Below are 19,728 nucleotides of genomic sequence, written 5' to 3' on the forward strand. Positions count from 1 at the left end.
AAGAGGTTGTAAGAATTATGGGCCCTCATGTGCAGGCTGGTAAGAATTTTTTTCATCTTGTGATTGTAGCTTTCCTGGTATAAAAGTCCTTAAGTAGGAGAAGACTTGTTATATGTTTCATGTTTGTGTTTGATACTTGCCTGACCTTGTCTCTTTCTCTTTCAGAAATGACTGCTGTCCACGCAGGCAACATAAACTTCAAATGGGACCCCAAAAGTCTAGAGATCAGGACTCTGGCAGTTGAAAGACTGCTGGAGCCTCTTGTTACCCAGGTAAGAATCTGCAAACAAATACGTAGTTGTTGTAACATGATTCCATAGCAATGGGCCCAGGTAATAAACACAGGGCAAGGTTATTTAGTTCAAAGCCTTAATTTGAGTGGTTGAGTTTAGGCTGATAGTAATGAGGCAGTTTGGCTCCGCTAATAGTTAAATATTGATGTGTGGATTCATTTAGCCCTTTAGAAACACATTTGCTGCCATTTTTTCAGTCTTACTGGCAGTAATAGGGGCTAGTGTATGTAGTGCAACTAGTACTTAAAAGTATTTCCAAAAAAGATAGGATGCAGAGCCTTGACTGTTAAGCTTCTTCACTCTGCTTAACACACCTTTTGTTGTCTAGGATTGATTAACAGGTCATTTAACTTGAGAGTGTAGGTTTGGTATGTTTTGTTACAAGTACAAATATCACAGTGTGATGACATTTCATTAACTGTTAGCAACTAGCTATGCACTTTTAGTGTTTTGGCACATTTTACTCCTCTGTGTGTGTGTGTGTGTGTGTGTGAGAGAGAGAGAGAGAGAGACAGACAGACAGATACTGTGCTAGCATGAAACTGAGATGTAATGGCATGTGCTATCTTTTTAAAAAACTCCATTCTAGCTCATAAATATAAACTAGTATTATAAGTAAGTAAGTAGGAGTGGGTGGTAATACTCGAGAATATTTACTTTCTTGGAGCCCATCTACTGCAGCTCTCAGGTCTTCTGTGGACCGCGTTACACTAATAAATGTTTAGTCATCTTCAGCCTATACAGGTCATCATTATTATATGTGTTAATGATGGTTAATGTCTGGGACTTAAAACATCATCACAGTAGGCTGCTTTGGGCAATTGTTCCTTTCTTTATTAAGGGCCTTTCCTAATTAATTGCGATTTGTGTGAATACACTGAAAAGATTTCAGAAGCAAGTTATCTTAAAACATTTTGCATAGGTTGAAAACATGGAAAAATGTGACCTCCAGGCAGATCTAATAAATTCATTGTTAACCTCTTTCTAACCTTCTTGATGACGTGCAGTAGAGACGTAACTTGTTTGTTACCAGTTTTTAATTTGTAAAATGAAGTTTAAAAACCTAATGATCACGTTTGAAGAATTAAAATATTCATTATATTTCTTAGCTTACACATTGAGATAGCTAAATTATTTTGGAAACTAAATAGAGTATCATTCCTGAATATCTTAAATATGGAGAGAGTTGTATGTTATTTGTTAATGCTTAGTGGAATCTCATAAGTGTGATGTTTCATTTTATTATGAATAATTTATTCTTGCTACCTTTAAAGATGTTAGTCTTTCTGTTTTTTTTTAAATTTTAATTGACTACAATTTAATTTTCAAAAATGAAACTTTTAGGTTACAACCCTGGTAAACACCAATAGCAAGGGGCCCTCTAATAAGAAGAGAGGTCGTTCTAAGAAGGCCCATGTTTTGGCTGCATCTGTTGAACAGGCAACTGAGAATTTCTTGGAGAAGGGGGATAAAATTGCAAAGGAGAGTCAGTTTCTCAAGGAGGAGCTTGTGGCTGCTGTAGAAGATGTTCGAAAACAAGGTAGGTCAATATTGCTTTTTATATAGAGAGAGGCAGGCCTTTCTAGAAAAATAATCCTTAAAGGTGACTTTTTGTGGTCAGTATTTTCATTCTTATATGCTTGCCAGTTGCTCAGGTAACTATGAATATTCACTTAGTGGAGATGTATTAAGTTGTACTGGCTTAAGCTTTAATCAGGAGAGATTAACAAAGGAACTTCTTTTTTGGAGACTCTGAATCCAGTTCCCTTGGGTGTTCCAAATAATAGTTGAGTCTTAGAAATGTTATAACACAATTTGATAGGAAATAAATGGGGCAGAAGTTTATATTTCATCCTATGTAATATCTCTTAGTTTGTGCCGAAGATGTAAGGGTGATAAAATGGAAAAATGTCCAGCCATTCTTTTCAGAAAGCACTAGAAACCGCTTCATTCTGTCAGACTGGTATGTAAAATCAGCCATGCATATTTGCACTGGCTTGAGTTTAAAATAATTTAAATGGAGCTTAAGGGAAACATTATTTTTGGAAACTCAGAAGTAGTAAAAAGTGAAATTGTAACCCACAGCTTATCAGTAGTTACTATTAGAAAAACTGTCATCGCTATGATGTAATAAGCACAATATAAGAGGACTTTATTTTATTAAAAAATTTTTTAAATTTTATATTGGAATATAGTTGATTAACAATGTTGTATTAGTTTCAGGTGTACAGTAAAGTGATTCGGTTATACATATACATGTATCTATTCTTTTTCAAATTCTTTTCCCATTTAGGTTATTACAGAATATTAAACAGAGTTCCCTGTACTATACAGTAGGTCCTTGTTGGTTATCATGATAAGAGGACTTTAAACCTGGACGATTAACTTCTTGAAACCTGCAGTTTTGTGTTAAACTTCTGGTCCAGCAGGAGGACTTCAACAAAGACATAGGTTTTTTTACGGCTGTTGGATATCATCTAAGGTGAACTGACCTCCTGCTCTGTGCATGTGCTTTACTGGCTCTTGGGAGAACCTCAGTGGCTCTCTGATGGCTGACAGCAATGTACAAAGTCCATTGGAATCTTAAGTCAAATTCATCCCTGTGACAGTACCCAAAAAGAGCAGTGCATTCAATGGAGATGCTATCTCCCATTGTTCTGAGTTTGTGAATAAATATTTTAATACTGCAAATGATGAGATTACTTAAGTTCCGTAATACTAGCTAGGTGGACGTGTTAGTTTTCTCTGGCTGCCATAATAAATTACTACAAACTTGGTAGCTTAGAGCAATAGAAATTTTTTTTTTTGAAGTTCTGAAATCAAGGCGTCAGCAGGGTTGATTCTTTCTTGGGGCCTCAGATGAAGAATCTGTTCCATGTTCTTTCCTGGCTTCTGGTTGTTGCTGGCAATCCTTGGCATTCCTTGGCTTATAGACACATCATTCCAATATCTGGCTCTTTTTGTCACATGGTATTTATTCTCCATGTATCTCTGTGTTGCAAAGTTCCCTCTTATAAAGACATTAGTCACTGATTTAGGGTCCACCCAGTGTGACCTCATCTTAATTTGGTTATATCTGCAAAGACCCTATATCTAAATAAGGCCACATTCACAGGTTCTGGGTGGACTTGAATTTTGGCAGGACACTATCAACTTGGTAGAGTGGGTTTTTAATGAATTTACTTTAAAGTGGTTTAATTTTCCAATTCAGGACAATTTTTGAGCTTCCTATTGAGGAAATCAGGACAGCTGTTACTTCATTGACCTCAGAAAGTTTTGTTTCCTAGGCCTTCTTGCCTCCTCTAATGAAACTCAAAATCTTAACAGGTGAATTTGGTCAAGTGTTCATTGTCTAGTGACTTAAGACATTTATTTTCAAAATAAAGCTTAATTATTGTAAGTAGCTTTTTTTCCCACTGTATATGTTCCTTGTTTCAGAAGTTACTCTGATACAAATCTGTAGTAATCATGGTATAATACACTCTCCCCAAGCACCCCCCTATTATGAATGCATATCTAAATTTCTGTTTCTTTGTGTTTTTTTGTTTATATCTGAGAAAATCTTTTATGTGGCTCTGAATCATAAATACTTGTTTGTCCCAGTCCAGCTTTGTAATTATTTTTGATCTATTCATGATTTAGTCACCATAATTTTCCTTCTCCTTGCAGGAAGACAAAACAAAACAAAAGTAAAACTAAAGCAAATATATAACTGCCTGTCATCATCGTTACTGTATCAGGTGTGAAAAGCTGAAGTGCCTTGCCTTTTTTCTGTTGGCTTACTTTTTTCTTTGGTGATTGTTAACAAATGGTGATGCAGCCTCTCTCCTATCATAAGTAGAAAATATGTGGTATGAAAATGGTTGAGCACAGATCCTTTTTAGTCAGCCAAACCTTGTTGGTTATGTTGTTGAAGCTGTTTACTCATCATTTGAAACCCTGAAGTGATGTTGATATATCTGCAGATTCTTTGACACCTCTCCGTTTAAAAAGTGGCGTCTAACTTTGATTCTCTTGAATGTGTGTTGTACTTAGAGACTCTTGGTTCTATAAAGAATAGAATGTGATGTGGAAGTTATACTATTTACTTTCGAAGCAAAGTCATAAAAAGAGTGTTGTATCCTCTTATCTCTTTCTCATGGGTTATTCACTCTGGGGAAGCTGGCTGCTATGTTACAAGGACACTCAGGAGGTCTTGTGGAAAGGAACTGATGTCTCTTGTACCAAATTGCCAAGCATATAAGTATTCTGCCTTGGAAGCACATCCCCCAGCTACAGGCAAGTTTCAGGTGATGGCAGCCCCAATCAACCCTGAATTCCTGACCCACAGAAAACTTGGGGAAATAATATTTATTTTAAGCAACCAAACTTTGGGGTAATTTATTGGGTAGGGAAAGATAATTAATGCAAAAACCTTTCCCAGGCCCGCTTTCAGTCGTTCTGAGCACTTATGCAAAACTCTGACCTAACTGCTCTGAATTTTACTGGCATATAAAATGTAGAGTAGTTATGATTTATCTAGCGCTCCATAGCAGATTGACTTATTAAGTAGAGTTAGAATCCTTTGCATTTCAAGTCTGTTGCTTATCCACTGGAACACTTAATTGCTAAAGGATGTATATTTATTTATTTTTATTTATTTATTTTTGGCTGCTTTGGGTCTTTGTTGCTGGGCATGGGCTTTCTCTAGTTGCGGCGAGCAGGGCTACTCTTCATTGCGGTGCGCGGACTTCTCATTGCAGTGGCTTCTCTTGTTGCAGAGCCTGGGCTCTAGGTGCATGCACTTCATTAGTTGTGGCACGCGGGCTCAGTAGTTGTGGCTCACGGGCTCTAGAGTGCAGACTCAGTAGTTGTGGTGCACAGGCTTAGTTGATCTGCGGCATGTGGGATCCTCCCGGACCAGGGCTCGAACCCATGTCCCCTGCACTGGCAGGCGGATTCCTAACCACTGCAACACCAGGGAAGTCCCTAAAGGATGTATAAAAAGATTATTTTGTTCCAAATCAATGTGGGCTACTTTTGCCTAGTACAAGTTGGCTTTTTTTTTGGGGGGGGGTAACGTTCAAGTAGTAAATATTTTAGACCTTATTGGCGATAAGGTCTTTCTTGACACTACTGAGTTCTGCAGTTGTGTTGGGAAAGCAGCTATTCAGTATATAAACAAATGGGCATGGCTGTATTCCAGGAAAACTTGTTTATAAAAACAGGGGGTTGGCCAGATTTGACCCACAGGCTGTAGGTAGCTGACCTCTGATCTAGGATTAAAGATATGAGCTTACTGTTTTCAAATAAATAATCGATTTAGGTACTTATAATGCTTTTGAGCCAAAAATTGGACCTTCTATATCTTTTGAGTTTGTACAAGTCCTGTGCTTTCTGTGCAGTCATAATTAATAACCAGAGACTTGAATGCATGCAGTTTTTCAGCATAACTTAATTTTCTTTTTGTATTTGCCCCTGATTACATGAATAATAAACACAAACATTTGTGAGTACACTAAAATGTTATCGTAACACTGTCAGTGGGTAAAACATTCACATACATAAATGCAGGGTCACTTTACCTCAAGATCAGGTGAGTCTCCTGTGGTGGGTGGGAGCCAATTATCAATTGCATGGCCTCCAAACCCCTGTGATCTAGGGATTTCATTGTACTGCTAGTCAGCCCAAACTAGTTGTTAACTACCTTATATGGGCTGAGGCATACATGTGCCTCATAGAGATGTGCTTTTTTGGGATCCTGCCCACCCCCCATGTTCCCCTCCCTGATTAGGTCATTCTTACTTTATACTTTTTTCTTCCTAGCTCTTAGCACAGTGACAATTAAATATTTGGTTGTCTTCCCCTTTCTAGGCTCCAGCAGGGTAGGTTCTGTGCTGGTCTGGTGACTGTTCTCTGTGGCAGCTATCATGGTGCCTGTTCTATGATAGGCACTTAAATGTTTGAGGAAGGTAATTGACTATGTTCTCCAAGAATTATGTGAGAAAAGGCTCTTTCCAAAATTTAAGGTGAGTTTCCTCCCCGCTGCCAAATGTAAATGCAGGGATACTAGTGGAGAATCTTACCTTAAAAAAAAAGAAATTGAGATATAATTCACTTAACATAAAATTCACCCTTTTAAAATGTATATGATTCAGTGGTTTTTAGTATATTCACAGAATTGTGCCGCTGTCACCATTATTTAATTACAGAACATTTTCATCACCCCCAAAAGAAATCTCATACCCATTAGCATTCATTCCTTATACATATATTGATTTTAAAAAAAAATTTATTTAGGGCTTCCCTGGTGGCGCAGTGGTTGAGAGTCCGCCTGCCGATGCAGGGGACACGAGTTTGTGCCTCGGTCCGGGAGGATCCCACATGCCGCGGAGCGGCTGGGCCCGTGAGCCATGGCCGCTGAGCCTGCGCGTCTGGAGCCTGTGCTCCGCAACGGGAGAGGCCACAACAGTGAGAGGCCCGCGTACTGCAAAAAAAAAAAAAAAAATTATTTAATTTATGTATTTTTGGTCGTGTTGGGTCTTCGTTACTGTGCGCGGCTTTCTCTAGTTGTGGTGAGCGGGGGCTACTCTTCGTTGTGGTGCGTGTGCTTCTCATTGCAGTGGCTTCTGTTGTTGCGGAGCACGGGCTCTAGGCACACGGGGTTCAGTAGTTGTGGCACGTGGGCTCCGTAGTTGTGGCTCGCGGGCTTAGTTGCTCCGTGGCATGTGGGATCTTCCCGGACCAGGGCTCGAACACACGTCCCCTGCATTGACAGGCGGATTCTTAACCACTGCGCCACCAGGGAAGCCCATATATTGATGTATTTTAACGATACCTGGAAGAGAGTATTTGTGAGTCCTTGAATAGGGCTCTGATGAGAAAAAGAGGGCCCTTAACTGATTAGGGGACATCCAAGGGACAGAGATGGGAAAGCCTAAATGAAACTTGTTTGAAAAGGGGGAGACGTTAAAAAAGGAGGACCAGTGATGGTAAATTGGAGGTTGACTGATGAGGAATAGTTTCTACTAGAACAGGGTTTTTTAATCCATTAGTTACAATTCACAGTTAGATCTCAAAGGCCAAGAACAGAGACTTGCTGCTGCATCAGTGACTTCTTCCCTACAGCTCTTGGGCATTTCTGGGTGGAGGAGGGAGGAGAAGGCCCCAAGAATCTGAGGTGCACCTTTATGTATTCCCGCACGGCTTCTAATGATACTCTGTTCGGTAAAGGGTCCAATGATTGGTGTACTGCGCAACAGTGTATTTCCTGGGAAGAAGCTTGTGTTTAGAGACACCAGAGTGGGGAAGGGGCTGGGTGACCATGTGTGGTCTCTGATGCAGAGAGACCGTCTTCAGGAATTCCCTGACAGTCCAGTGGTTAGGACTCAGTGCTTCCACTGCAGCGGTCCCCAACCTTTTTGGCACCAGGGACCCATTTTGTGGAGGACAATTTTTCCACGGATGGGGGCGGGGATGGTTCAGGTGGTGATGCGAGCGACGGGGAGCAGGCAGATGAAGCTTCGCTCCCTTGCCCGCACCTCCTGCTGTGCGGCCCGGTTACTGACAGTCTGCTGCACTGGTCCGTGGCCTGGGGGTTGGGGACCCCTGCTGTAGGGGGCCTAGTTTCAGTCCCTGGTCAGGGAACTAAGATTCTGCATGCAGAGCGGCGCGGCCAAAAAGAAAAAAGGCAGACAGACAGGAGGCTGTTTTTCCTGTTTCATCTTGGAGCTTATAATCAGGACATATGGAAATGTAAATTAATAATAGCATGAGTGTCATGCCAAGAATGGAGTGGACTAGGAGGTTAAGCATGGGATTAGAAAGGCTTCCTGAAGGTGCAGTAGTGGATCTTGAAAGGTGAAAGAAGGGAGGGGAAGAAGTCATTCAGGTAAGAAAACCAGCAGACAGAGCAAGATGTGGGTGAGGAACAGTGAGGGTTCTGACTGGAGAGGAGTGCTGGGAGGAGAGGTTGGATAAGAAAGAGCTTGGAAGCTAGATTTTAGAGGGTGGCTTGGAATGCTAGGTGAAGAAGGGAGCACAATCCGGGAAATGATACAGGATTAGAGGGTTCTGTGGCTGGAACAGGTCTCCCAGGTTCAGGTTCCCATATATTTAAATATATATAGTGACTCAGGACTTGCTACCTCTGGAAGCAGCTTTTTCCAGCCTTGTGTTTATTTTTAAAGCTTTTTTCTTCTTAAATTAAACTGAAATATGTCTCCTTAACTTTGTTCCTGTTTTAAGAATTTCTGCCATCTGGGTAACACAGAATATGAAGAAAAGTGGTGTTTGGGAGAGATTAGTTTCTCAGGTGTGTACAGGAAGCGTTAAAGTGGTTGGGGGAGAGCCTGGAGGCCAGACCAACAGTCAGGAAACCATCAAGGTGGTGGGCAGTGAGATGGTGCTGTTAAGGACAGGACTGCTGCAACAGACTGTGGAAAGGGAGAGTTGACCAGTTGTCAAGCAGGTTTACTGCCCCCTTGGCCTGTGGTAAATGGCTAATTTTCTTCATAGATAAAACTAAGGGACCTGGTATGTGAAAAATTATAATATTTTCCTCAGACTTGAATCACTTAGGGTATATATTGAGGCAGTGTGTGCTACTAAAAACTCCAGGTGAATTACCTAAAATTAGCATACTCTCCTCAGTTTAGAGCCATTCTAAGATTCTGGTGTGCAGTTTTCCATCAAGTTGAAAAAAATTCCATTACATTATTTGCTTCAGTGTTTATTTACACTAATAAAAAGTCAACTAACAGATTATTATTTTTTTTAACTTTTTATTTTGATTCATAGGGATTTGCAAAGATAATACAGAGCAGTCCAGTATACCTTTACCCAGTTTCCCCTAATGGTTACATTTTATGGAACTATAGTACAGTATCAACATCAGGAAACTGACGTTGGCACAGTAATTCTGTGGTTTTATCACCTGTGAAGATTTGTGTAACCATCTCTGCAATCAAGATACAGAACTATTCCATCACCACAAAGCTTTCCCTCATGCTACCCGTTATAGTCATACCCATGTTGCTTATATTCCCCACCATCCCTAACCCTTGGCAACTAATCTGTCTCCATCTCTAATTCTGTCATTCCCAGAATATTGTATAAGTGGAATCATACAGTATAATATACTGTATATGAGTATATGACCTTTTGAAATTGGCTTTTTTTTTTTTTTTCCACTCAACATGTTGTCCTTGAGAGCCATCCAAGTTGGTGTGTCTGTCAGTAGTTTGTCTGTGAGTACTCCATGGTGTGGATGTAGCTTGTCTTTTCATCCTCTTAACAGGTATTTTGTATAGTAAGTTTTTAATTTTGATGAAGTTCAATTTGTTGATATCCTCCCCCATTTATGGATCGTGCTTTTTTTTTAAAAAAATTATTTTTGGCTGCATTCGGTCTTTGTTGCTGCGTGTGGGCTTTCTCTAGTCGTGGCGAGCAGGGCTACTCTTTGTTGCAGTGCTCAGACTTCACATTGCGGTGGCTTCTCTTGTTGTGGAGCACAGGCTCTAGGTGCATGGGCTTCAGTAGTTGTGGCTCATGGGCTCAGTAGTTGTGGCACACAGGCTTAGTTGCTCCATGGCATTTGGGATCTTCCTGGGCCAGGGCTCGAACCCGTGTCCCCTGCATTGGCAGGCAGATTCTTAACCACTGCGCCACCAGGGAACCCCATGGATTGTGCTTTTGGTGTCACGTCTAAGAATTCTTTTTTTATTTTTTTTCCTAAGAATTCTTTAACAAGCTTTATGTTAGCTCATGAAGTTTTATGTTTTACGTTTAACTCTCAGACTCATTTTGGGTTAGTTTTTGTGTAAAATGTGAGGTTTAGGTTCAGTTCTTTTTTTCCCTTGCGAACATCCAGCTGTTCCAGTATCATTTGTTGAAAAGACTGTCTTTCCTTCATTGAATTGCTTTTGCACCCTGTTAAAAATCAGTCACCTGTACTTGTGTGAGATTATTTCTGGGTTCTCTGTTTTGTTGTATTATCTATGTGTCTGTCCCTCTGCCAGTGCTCACACAGTCTTTATTGCTGTAGCTATGAGTCTTAGAAGTGGGTAGAGTGATTCTTCCCCCTTTATTCTTTTTCTAAATTGTTTTAGCTATTCTAGTTTTTATTGCTTTTCCATATAAATTTTAGATAATCTTGTCTATGCCTACAAAAAAGCTGCAATTTCGGTAGGAATTACATTAAACTTGTAATCAATTTGGGGAGAGTTGATATTTTTACTATATTGAGTCTTCTATGAACAAAATATGTTTCCATCAATTTAAATCTTTTTTATTTCTTTCATTAGTGCATAGCACCATGTATATATATATAATATATATATCCTCTATATGTTTTATTAGTTTACATTATTTTATTTTTTGAATTATTATAAATAGTATTTTATATTTATTTAGTTTTGTGTTTCTTTTCAAGTCCTTGGCTACACGCATATGCATTTCACCCTAGTTTTATTTCTAGCTTTGGTATCATTTTACTATTTTCTTTAAAAAAATTTAACACTAATTACAGGCATTTTTTTATGATTTAGTATAACCTTGGAATTTATTATCTTTAAAACTATGTACTTTCTGGGACTTCCTGGTGGTGCAGTGGTTAAGAATCTGCCTGCCAGTGAAGGGGACATGGGTTTGATCCCTGGTCCGGGAAGATCCCCCATGCTGTGGAGCAGCTAAGCCCGCGAGCCACTACTACTGAGCCCGTGTGCCATAACTACTGAAGCCCGCGTGCTTAGAGCCCATGCTCCGCAACAAGAGAAGCCATCGCAATGAGAAGCCTGCGCACTGCAACAAAGAGTAGCCCTTGCTCACCACAACTAGAGAAAGCCTGGGCGCAGCAACAAAGAGCCAATGCAGCCAAAAATAAATGAATAAATTTGTTTAAAAAAACCAAACTATGTACTTTCTATTACATCATTTCCCTATTATTAGGCTTAGAGGTTATTTTTATGTTTTTGATATAAATAATGCTGTAGTGAGTGAATACCCTGTATATATAATGTTTTCCCCTTTTCAAAAAATTATATCTTTAAGATGTATTTCCCGGAGTAGGAATATAGGGGCACAGATCTTTATTAAAAAAATTAGAGTATAATTTATATTATATACAGCAAAGTACACAAATTGGTGTACAGATTGAAGAAGTTTTACATATATGTATACTCATGTAACTACCATTCAGAAAGTTTCCTCAAGGACATAGATTTTAGGACTTTAAAAATGTAGTCCTAAATAGTTCTCCAGTAGGGCTATATCTATCTATCTATCTGTCTGTCTATCTAGTTTGCTTAGTGTTCATGTAACCTCACCTATTACAGGTTACAGAAATTCAACTCAAACTTGTTTAAGCAAAAAGGGAGTTAACGGGTCTTAGTAATTGGGAGTTCCAGGAGTAGATCCTGAGTTCAGGCATGGCCAGTGTGACTTGACTGAAGGGATGTGAAGCTTCCTTCATCACTTGCCTCCATGTATTTGTTTACCTCTGTTTTCATATATACATATTGGACAAGATGCCCACCTCTAGTTTGAGGTGGTCATCCTAGTTTGTCATCCCAGCAGATAAAACTTTTCTTTCTTAGTGTTTATATCTTAGTCACGGAGGGGACTGATTAGCTTTGCTTTGGTCACGCTTGGCTCTAAACCAGTTTCTATCTCCAGAGGAGATTGATTAGCCAGTGTGGATCACATGTTCACCCCAGGACACAAGGAATGGTGGAGCATTCTCCTAGGGAACAAGGGATATAATAATACGATGTTCAATGGAAGCAAATTATCCTTCTTGACAAGTAATGGGATAGTCCATTAAAATTTTTTACTATCTTTTTTTTTTTTTAAATCTATTTATTTATTTTTGGCTGCATCGTATCCCCTTTGCTTCACGGGGGCCACTCTTCAGTGCGGTGCGCGGGCTTCCCATTGTGGTGGCCTCTCCCGTTGTGGAGCACAGGCTCCAGGCGCGTGGGCTTCAGCAGTTGCGGCTCGCGGACTCCAGAGCACAGGCTCAGCAGTTGTGGCACACGGGCCCAGTTGCTCTGCGGCATGTGGGATCCTCCCGGACCAGAGCTCGAACCTGTCCCCCCTGCATTGACAGGCAGACTCCCAGCCACTGCACCACCAGGGAAGCCCTTTTACTATCTTTAGAGGTGTAAAATGCTACTTTATTTTTTTAAAATTTGCATTATTTGGAGTAATTGATGTTGACCATTTTTTTGTGTTTGTTTATGACTGTACCTTAAACATGATGATGCTTGTGAGAGCCCCTAGGGCAGTGATAAGTATCTATAAACATTAGTGCTCCTTTGTTGATTTGTTGAATCCCTGTTATTTTTCTTATTGATTGGAATTATGCCAGGTTTTCAAAAATTGTGACATGGCTTATTGGACCAGAGGTGCTAATCTTTTAGGTTTCTCATCACTAATCTATTGGCATGCAGAGGTAGTATTAACTTGGAGTTGGAGAATCAAGACGTGATTGTGTGTGTCTGTAATGATTTTAATGGTGGGACCTGATTTATGGTAGTCCTGGAAAAGGTGGTTGAGTTCAGTTGAAAAGAACAAAGATTGCAGCTAAATCCAGTGACTTTTTCTGCCTCCCAGACCATGTGGTTTGATTTTTGTTCCATGACTGCCATACTACTAACCACACCCAGTCATCTCTCATGTATGTGCTGTTATTCACATGGTGGACAACATGAAAACATCTGGATAATTCACTGCGGCCTCCTCTCCAATATTGGAAAAACAGTTAATAGTAATATCTACATACCCCATCTCCCCAAATCGATAAAAGGTAAAAATAGAGTAAATCCTTTTACTAAGTATCCTTGACAAGTAAATAGAAAGCAAACATTTTAACGTTTGGCTTATAGTTTCCCACCTTTCATGTCTGTTTATGTCAGGCAGTATTTGTCTTAAAATTTCTTTGGAGGCTTTTCATTTCAAGTTCTGGCTTTGGGATCATTACAGTATTCCATTTCAGGTAAACTTTGATTATAATGCAAGCCCATTGTTCTTGAGTAGAAGTAGGACTTCAGCTTATTGAGAGCAATCATTGTTGTTCAGTACTAAGTTTCAGTTGTTCTAAGAACCATCTTTTCTGTAGAAAGTGTCTTGTAACTTTTAGAGCAAGAAAAGCAGTATATATTGGTGTTCTAAAACAATAGAGTTAAAACTATTGAGTTTGCTAAGATCTGTGTGATCTTAGCAGTTACAGTTCGTTGGTGACCATATTCATTAATGGACTTGTTGCACAAATATCTTCTCAGCTTTTTTTAAATCTTGAAAGTACAGAATTACATAGATAAAACTGATGGTCTTTTAAGGACATTGTTATAAAGAAGGAATAGTCAGTGAGGCTTGTAAATTGATATTAAGAGACATTCTTTTATTTATCTCAGTAATTGTGCAGTGAAATTGAGGACGTAGAGGCCTTCTTCCTTGTTATAGTTTGAATGATTTGTATACAGGGAGAAAATAGTATATACATATGGAGAGGTGTGTGTGCATGCATATATATATGTGTGTGTGTGTGTACATATTTTTGTGGTGTGGATATATGTTTGTGTGTGTGTGTGTGTATATATATATATATATATTTTTTTTTTTTCATTGTAGATCTTGGCAAGGCAGTTTTAAGGAAAATAATGATGTATTTTATCCCTGACAAAAGAATATTGAGCACAAGCTATCAGGCTCTTGAGGCATAATTTTCTCCCTGGCAACTAACTAGAGTCAGATTGAAGGAGGTGAAAATTGGTCTCCTGTCCAGTGCAGATGTTGACAGCTTCAGACTGGTATACCCACATCTAATATAGTCAGCCTGCAAGATAGATGTTAGAAGGCAGATGTAATCAGGACAAAGCAGCTGTCAGTGAGTGTTTCGAGTAGGATTTGAGAGGTAGACAGGAGACAGAGCGAAATCTGGGCTTGCTAAGTTCATGATGTGAAGACTTGAAACATAGCTTTGAGGAGCTTTGTGTGGGTGTGTGAGACTGCATTTTAATTTGTCTGGTCTTGTTAGTGTGGTTTTATTCATGTTGAAATCATGAGCTTGATCTTATATATGGGATCTTTAATTTTTCACAGGAAAAAAATGACAAGTATTCCTACCCTGGAATATTGAGTATGGATTTCAAAAAATGTTAATTATGCTATGGAAGAGCAATAGCAGAGAAACGTTTTGAAAACGATTAAATTTAAGTTAATTAGGTTTTCAGATTAGTGTAATCACTTTCTTCATTAAATCTAACAAGAAATCAGCTGATTTTTCTCATACTCTTGCTTTAAGTTCTGGCTTGTCATTTGTTATCCTGCCTTTTCCCCTTGCTATTTTGGTAGATTTTTCGTCCTGTTTTCGCTGCTTATTTTTGTGGATATCTCTTTTCGTGTGATCCCGTGATGGCTGTATCTGTTGTTAGAAGTGCTCCCACTCCAATTCCTACCCTTCGTATGTTCCTGAGGACTGTGATTAATTTAAAACTTGTTCATTATTGACCCCTCTTCCTCCGCTCTCACTATTTAATCTGTTTTCTGTTGTTCTTCATTTAACTTGAGCAGGAAAAGCAAAATATAAATTCCAGAAAGTCATTAACTGGTTGGCATCTGGGTGTTTTATGTCTTAAAGTTGTCTGTCTGACTTAAACTGTAAGTCTGTAGGCTGGAGGCTACACTTTCTTTGACTTGGGATGTGTCAGGGATGCTGTCTGCTTCTGGATCACTACCGTTGTGTGAGCATATGCTTTGCAAATACTTGGGTTCTGGTGTAGCCAGTTTGGAAGTGAGGAAAGGAGAATGAAGTTATTAAATTCTAATGTTTCCTGTCATTTTGAAATTGCTTTTTTTTTTTTTAAAAGTCTATCTTGTTAAACTCACAAAAATAATGACACTGACCAGGATAATAATACTTTTAAGATACAGTGGGTAATATTTCTGCCTTAATATATTTGTACAGTGTAGCTAAGGAAGTTATCTTGGGTATTGAATTTTTGACTTTGGCATGACTTCAACCATGATGTAGAAACGTGGTTGCTACTAGTTAATTTTTTAAGAAAGTGACTCCAAGTTGAAATGCATGTTATGCATTTATTTGAATGTGTAATCAGGAAGTAAGTGCCTCTCTTTGGAGTGTTTTTGAATAGCAGCAGGGCACACTTGAATTAGTAAGGAAGATGAGAACATGAATATGTGTGGTACTCTTTTAATTTTTTAAAAAGATCCATTCTATCTACTAGAAAAAGTAGAAATTTCAAAACTCCTTTTCTTACCCAGAGTGGGTGGGGAAGGGTGTAGATTGAGAGTTTTTCTGGGTGCTCCCTGAACTGATTCAGATGGGCCGACAGTACTTAAATAACATATTAAATGTTTTTTTTTCTGGGTTGATTTTCAAAAACTAAACAGTTTTGTGGATTAAAAATGGCACCCCAGGGAAGTTCTCTTAAAGCATCTGTCAGGAATTCTTTGAATCATTGTCAGTTTTTCTATAGTTATGGAGGTGTCATCTAGGGGTCTGTGGTTTTTGCGAAATATCACCCATTGATGAATGGAAAGGTGAAGGTGGAGAGCATGAAGTGTTTTGTTCATATTCATCTGTATGTCACAGGGTGAGTGAGTTACACCAGATATATTCCACCATTTGGTTCCTTCCCATAAGGACTATGTTATAAAATCTGTTATTCTTTGCAACTATATTGCCAGTTTGTCTTCATCCACAAGTGTGGAAGATGTCTTATTTTGTTACTAGATCATGGAAAATGAATTAAAAAATTTTGGGTGTTGGAGGGAAGGGATTGGGACAGGTTGGGAAATGCATGTTAATCCTTGATTATCTTGAAGTTGGCAAATAACTTTATGAAGACTTGGTCCTGTCAATTTATTATTTTGTAAAAAGAAAGTTGGTGGAATGATAACAAAGAAGTAAGAACAGGTATATCACTTTTTGGTGAGATCTTTTAATCAGATATGTTTAAGAGAAATTGATATAAAGTAGGTTTATCAGTGGAGCTAAAGCAATAAAAAGGTAACTTTCAAGAATTAGGAATCCTGTATTCAAATTCAGGGCTGGATTTCTTTTTGGCTTTCTACTGTGTAAAAAGATGCCCAGCTGTTAAGTACAGGGTGGTTTATAAAAGACTTACCTGTGATGTTGGTTGCTTGCTCTTTTTTTTTTTTTTTTTCCTTCTTCTTCGTCTGGCTACTCTGGGTAGAACTGAAAACATTCCTTTAACAAAAGTTAATTTTCTGCAGTGAACATGTTTTTGATAGCAAGAGCAAAAGAGAAGTAAAAATCAGCTATAATTTTGTTACCCAGAGATGAAATCAATGGTTAACATTTTGGTCTTGACCCCTCCAGTTTGTTTTTTATGAATATACTCACATGGGTAGCACTATGTTTTGCTCATTTATTTTTTTCACTTAATGGGTCCTGAACATCTTTCACTATCATTAAGTACTTTCCTACAACATAATTTTTAATGGCTGAATAATATCCTCTATAGAGTAATATGATTTAAGAAGGTTATTTTGAACCAGAAAACTAAAGACCTCTCTTTAATATATTTATGACCAGAGTTTTATTCACTTTTCAAAAACTTAAAAGGAGTGTGGTAAATAGGACAGTTTTTATTTTAAAGACTGAAGCCTGCCATTGTTAACAAGGATAGTATGAGATATCTGAGAAAATGAAAAATTTTAGACAGTTAAAATCATTTTGAGATAAAGAGATCAAAGTGACTTGACCAAGGTTATCCAGGAAATTAGTGGGAGAGGGGGAATCAGAATTACACATATGGACATGAAATTGATCATGAAATGAATAAATAATTGGAACATGTTTAAGATGATGACTCTTTTAACTCTTCTCCTGGAAGCTTCTGTCATTTTAACACAGGGCTGTGTTTGCTGGTCCTCAAAAGCATATTCAGGTGGATGTCTTAAAATATCTTTTCTTTTGGATCTGGCAGTTGATAACAAACAATATGGTCTTATAAAATGTTCTATTTAAGAAGTGTCTAGTTAGGGTCTGTATAATAGTTGAGCTTCTCCTGCAGCAACTAAACAAAAAAATAATGACAATAAGATTGGGTGTGCAGATGGGCCCCTTATTTTACCGGTTGGCTTTCCCATATTTTGGATAAGCTTCTCAAGATAGCTGATTTTACAAAGCTTTTATTTCATAATGTATGCTAATTTTCCTTTTTCCTTTTTGCAGTGACACTAGTAGCCATGGGATTTTTTTATACCTTTGAAAAAAGAAAATTTGCATATAGACTTTCTTGGAGTGCTTTAAGTTACTCGTTTCTAGGAAAACCTCAGTTTTATGTATCACAGACATGGATTAAGGATATTTTACATTTTAAAATTATTTGAAGACTTTTTTCTTTAAAAAGATATTCATTATAGACAGTTAAAAAAGAAAACCCACACAAAGAGCAGAAAATAATCACCCATCGGGCTATACAACCTTATGCTATACCACCTCTGTTAATATTTTCGTGTATGTTGGTGTAGTCTCCCCCATGACATAAATACTTTGTGATTTCCATTCTCATTGTGCAGTACAGATTATTGTATATCTGCTATTTAAGGTGGAAATTTAAAAAAAAGGTTTTTTTTCTCATTAATAAAGACACCTGGAGCTGGTAGATTATATAAGTTACAGAAGATAAACCATGTTCCTCTGCTGGGCTGGCCGAGTTCTTGTCTTTTTCTGGACCTAAAGATAGAAAAAGTTCTGGCCAAGGAGCATATTAGAAATATCCTTAGTATTGTTTTTAGGGAAAATATAACTTTGCTCTATATTTTGAGTCTCCTTGGAGAACTTATGAAGGCTTATAGAGATGTTTCTATAGCTGAATTTCTGAGGACTTGGTGCCCTCTGCTATGGCATTGTGATTAGGAGCCATTTTTAGAGTATGGCATGGGCTTTTGGGGATGGGAAGTTGTAAATAGGATATATGAGGGAGATGACCAGTTTTTAAAAACTTGAAGGAACCTCAGATTGGCATAATTTCTCTCTCTCTTTCTCTCTCTTTTAATTTTAAAAACCAGCTGGAAAAACTAAAGCCCAGCAAGGGGGGAACTAAGTCAAGCTTTGTTTGTAGCTATTATCACAAAAGGACCGGTTTTTACCACTTTCTGCACTATGGAGATGGGAGTGAAGGAGGTGCCTCCTTTACTACTTCATCACTACAAATTAAAAGCCAATTTTTCCTTCATCCTTTGAGAAACTTGCTAGTATGACCTTATTTCTGAAAATATAAGAAATGATGGGTGTGTGAGCAATGACAATGTTCTGAATAGGTTTAAGAATTGGAGAAAGTAGATGAGAAAGTGGAAGGGGCACAGAAGTATTTGTGAGCTTCGTATTTATTACCTCATTTAATTTTCAAAACAGCCCAGTGGGGTGGGGGGGATGGTATTCTCATTTTACAGAAGAGAAAACAGACTTAGAGCTGAAGCAACCCGAAGTCACACAGCCATCAAATAGCAAAGCTGGGATTCAGACCAGTTCCAATACCTTGTTTGATCTACTCCAGACATTGTTCTGGGAGAAGAGTATATATTCATTAATATTACCTAGCAACATCCTTTGTTTTAAAGAAGTGGCATAATAGAATATATCTCATGTTTCCTAGGCTCAAGTTAAAAAAGAAAAAACAATCCTCTCTCTTTTTTTACTTTGTGTGTGTATGTGTGTCTCTCATACACACACACCCACACACACTTTTCAAACCTGTCCTTTACCCGTAACTTTATAAAAAGTTGGATTGCTTTGAAGGGAATTTACTCAAGGTATTTGATGCTTCAGAAGGGCCTTTATCTTGTCCTCTTCTAATGTAGAACGGTGTTTTTTGGTTTATTTTACTTACAGTTGCGATTTGTCCTTGTTTTGAACTCCAGAAGAGCTTAACTTTTATCCCCAGCTTAGTTAGGGGAAAATGCCAGGGGATGGACATGTTGACAGATCTGATTTCATGGCTGATGGAACAGTAGTAGTGGGTTCCAGAAGACACAGTTATATTCTCAGCCTTTACTGCTGATCATGTGACCTTGGACAGACTGCCTGTCTGCCTCAGTTTTCCTAGTTTGCCTTTTTTTGTGTACAGAAAGAGTACTTTTGATAACTCTTACAAGTATGCACTGTAAACTAACTGATAGTTACATTTATCGTTTTTAAAGGTTGATTGATTACCTTATTAAACATCTCAAGTCAGTCTTAAAATATCATGTTCCTTTTATAGAGATGACCATTTAGCAGAAATTTGAGGTCCACCCCCCTTTTTTTTAAAAGTTAATGGATTGGGGCTTCCCTGGTGGTGCAGTGGTTAAGAATCCGACTGCCAGTGCAGGAGACACGGGTTTGAGCCCTGGTCCGGAAAGATCCCACATGCCGCGGAGCAGCTAAGCACATGCGCCACAACTACTGAGCCTGCACTCTAGAGCC

At 38.5% G+C, this 19,728-nt stretch overlaps 1 protein-coding gene across 1 annotated transcript in view; it reads left to right on the forward strand.

Annotated features, from left to right (window-relative positions):
* CTNNA1 (catenin alpha 1) overlaps positions 1–19,728 on the forward strand; it is a 178,401-nt gene that overhangs the window by 26,928 nt on the left and 131,745 nt on the right. Inside the window, exons 2-3 of the mRNA XM_019924496.3 lie at positions 166–272; positions 1,638–1,833. Of these exons, the coding sequence (XP_019780055.1) occupies positions 168–272; positions 1,638–1,833 (301 nt within the window). The 5' untranslated portion in view covers positions 166–167. The remainder of the gene's footprint in view (positions 1–165; positions 273–1,637; positions 1,834–19,728) is intronic.

Source organism: Tursiops truncatus, chromosome 3 (assembly GCF_011762595.2).
Source record: "Tursiops truncatus isolate mTurTru1 chromosome 3, mTurTru1.mat.Y, whole genome shotgun sequence".
Lineage (NCBI taxonomy): Eukaryota > Metazoa > Chordata > Mammalia > Artiodactyla > Delphinidae > Tursiops > Tursiops truncatus.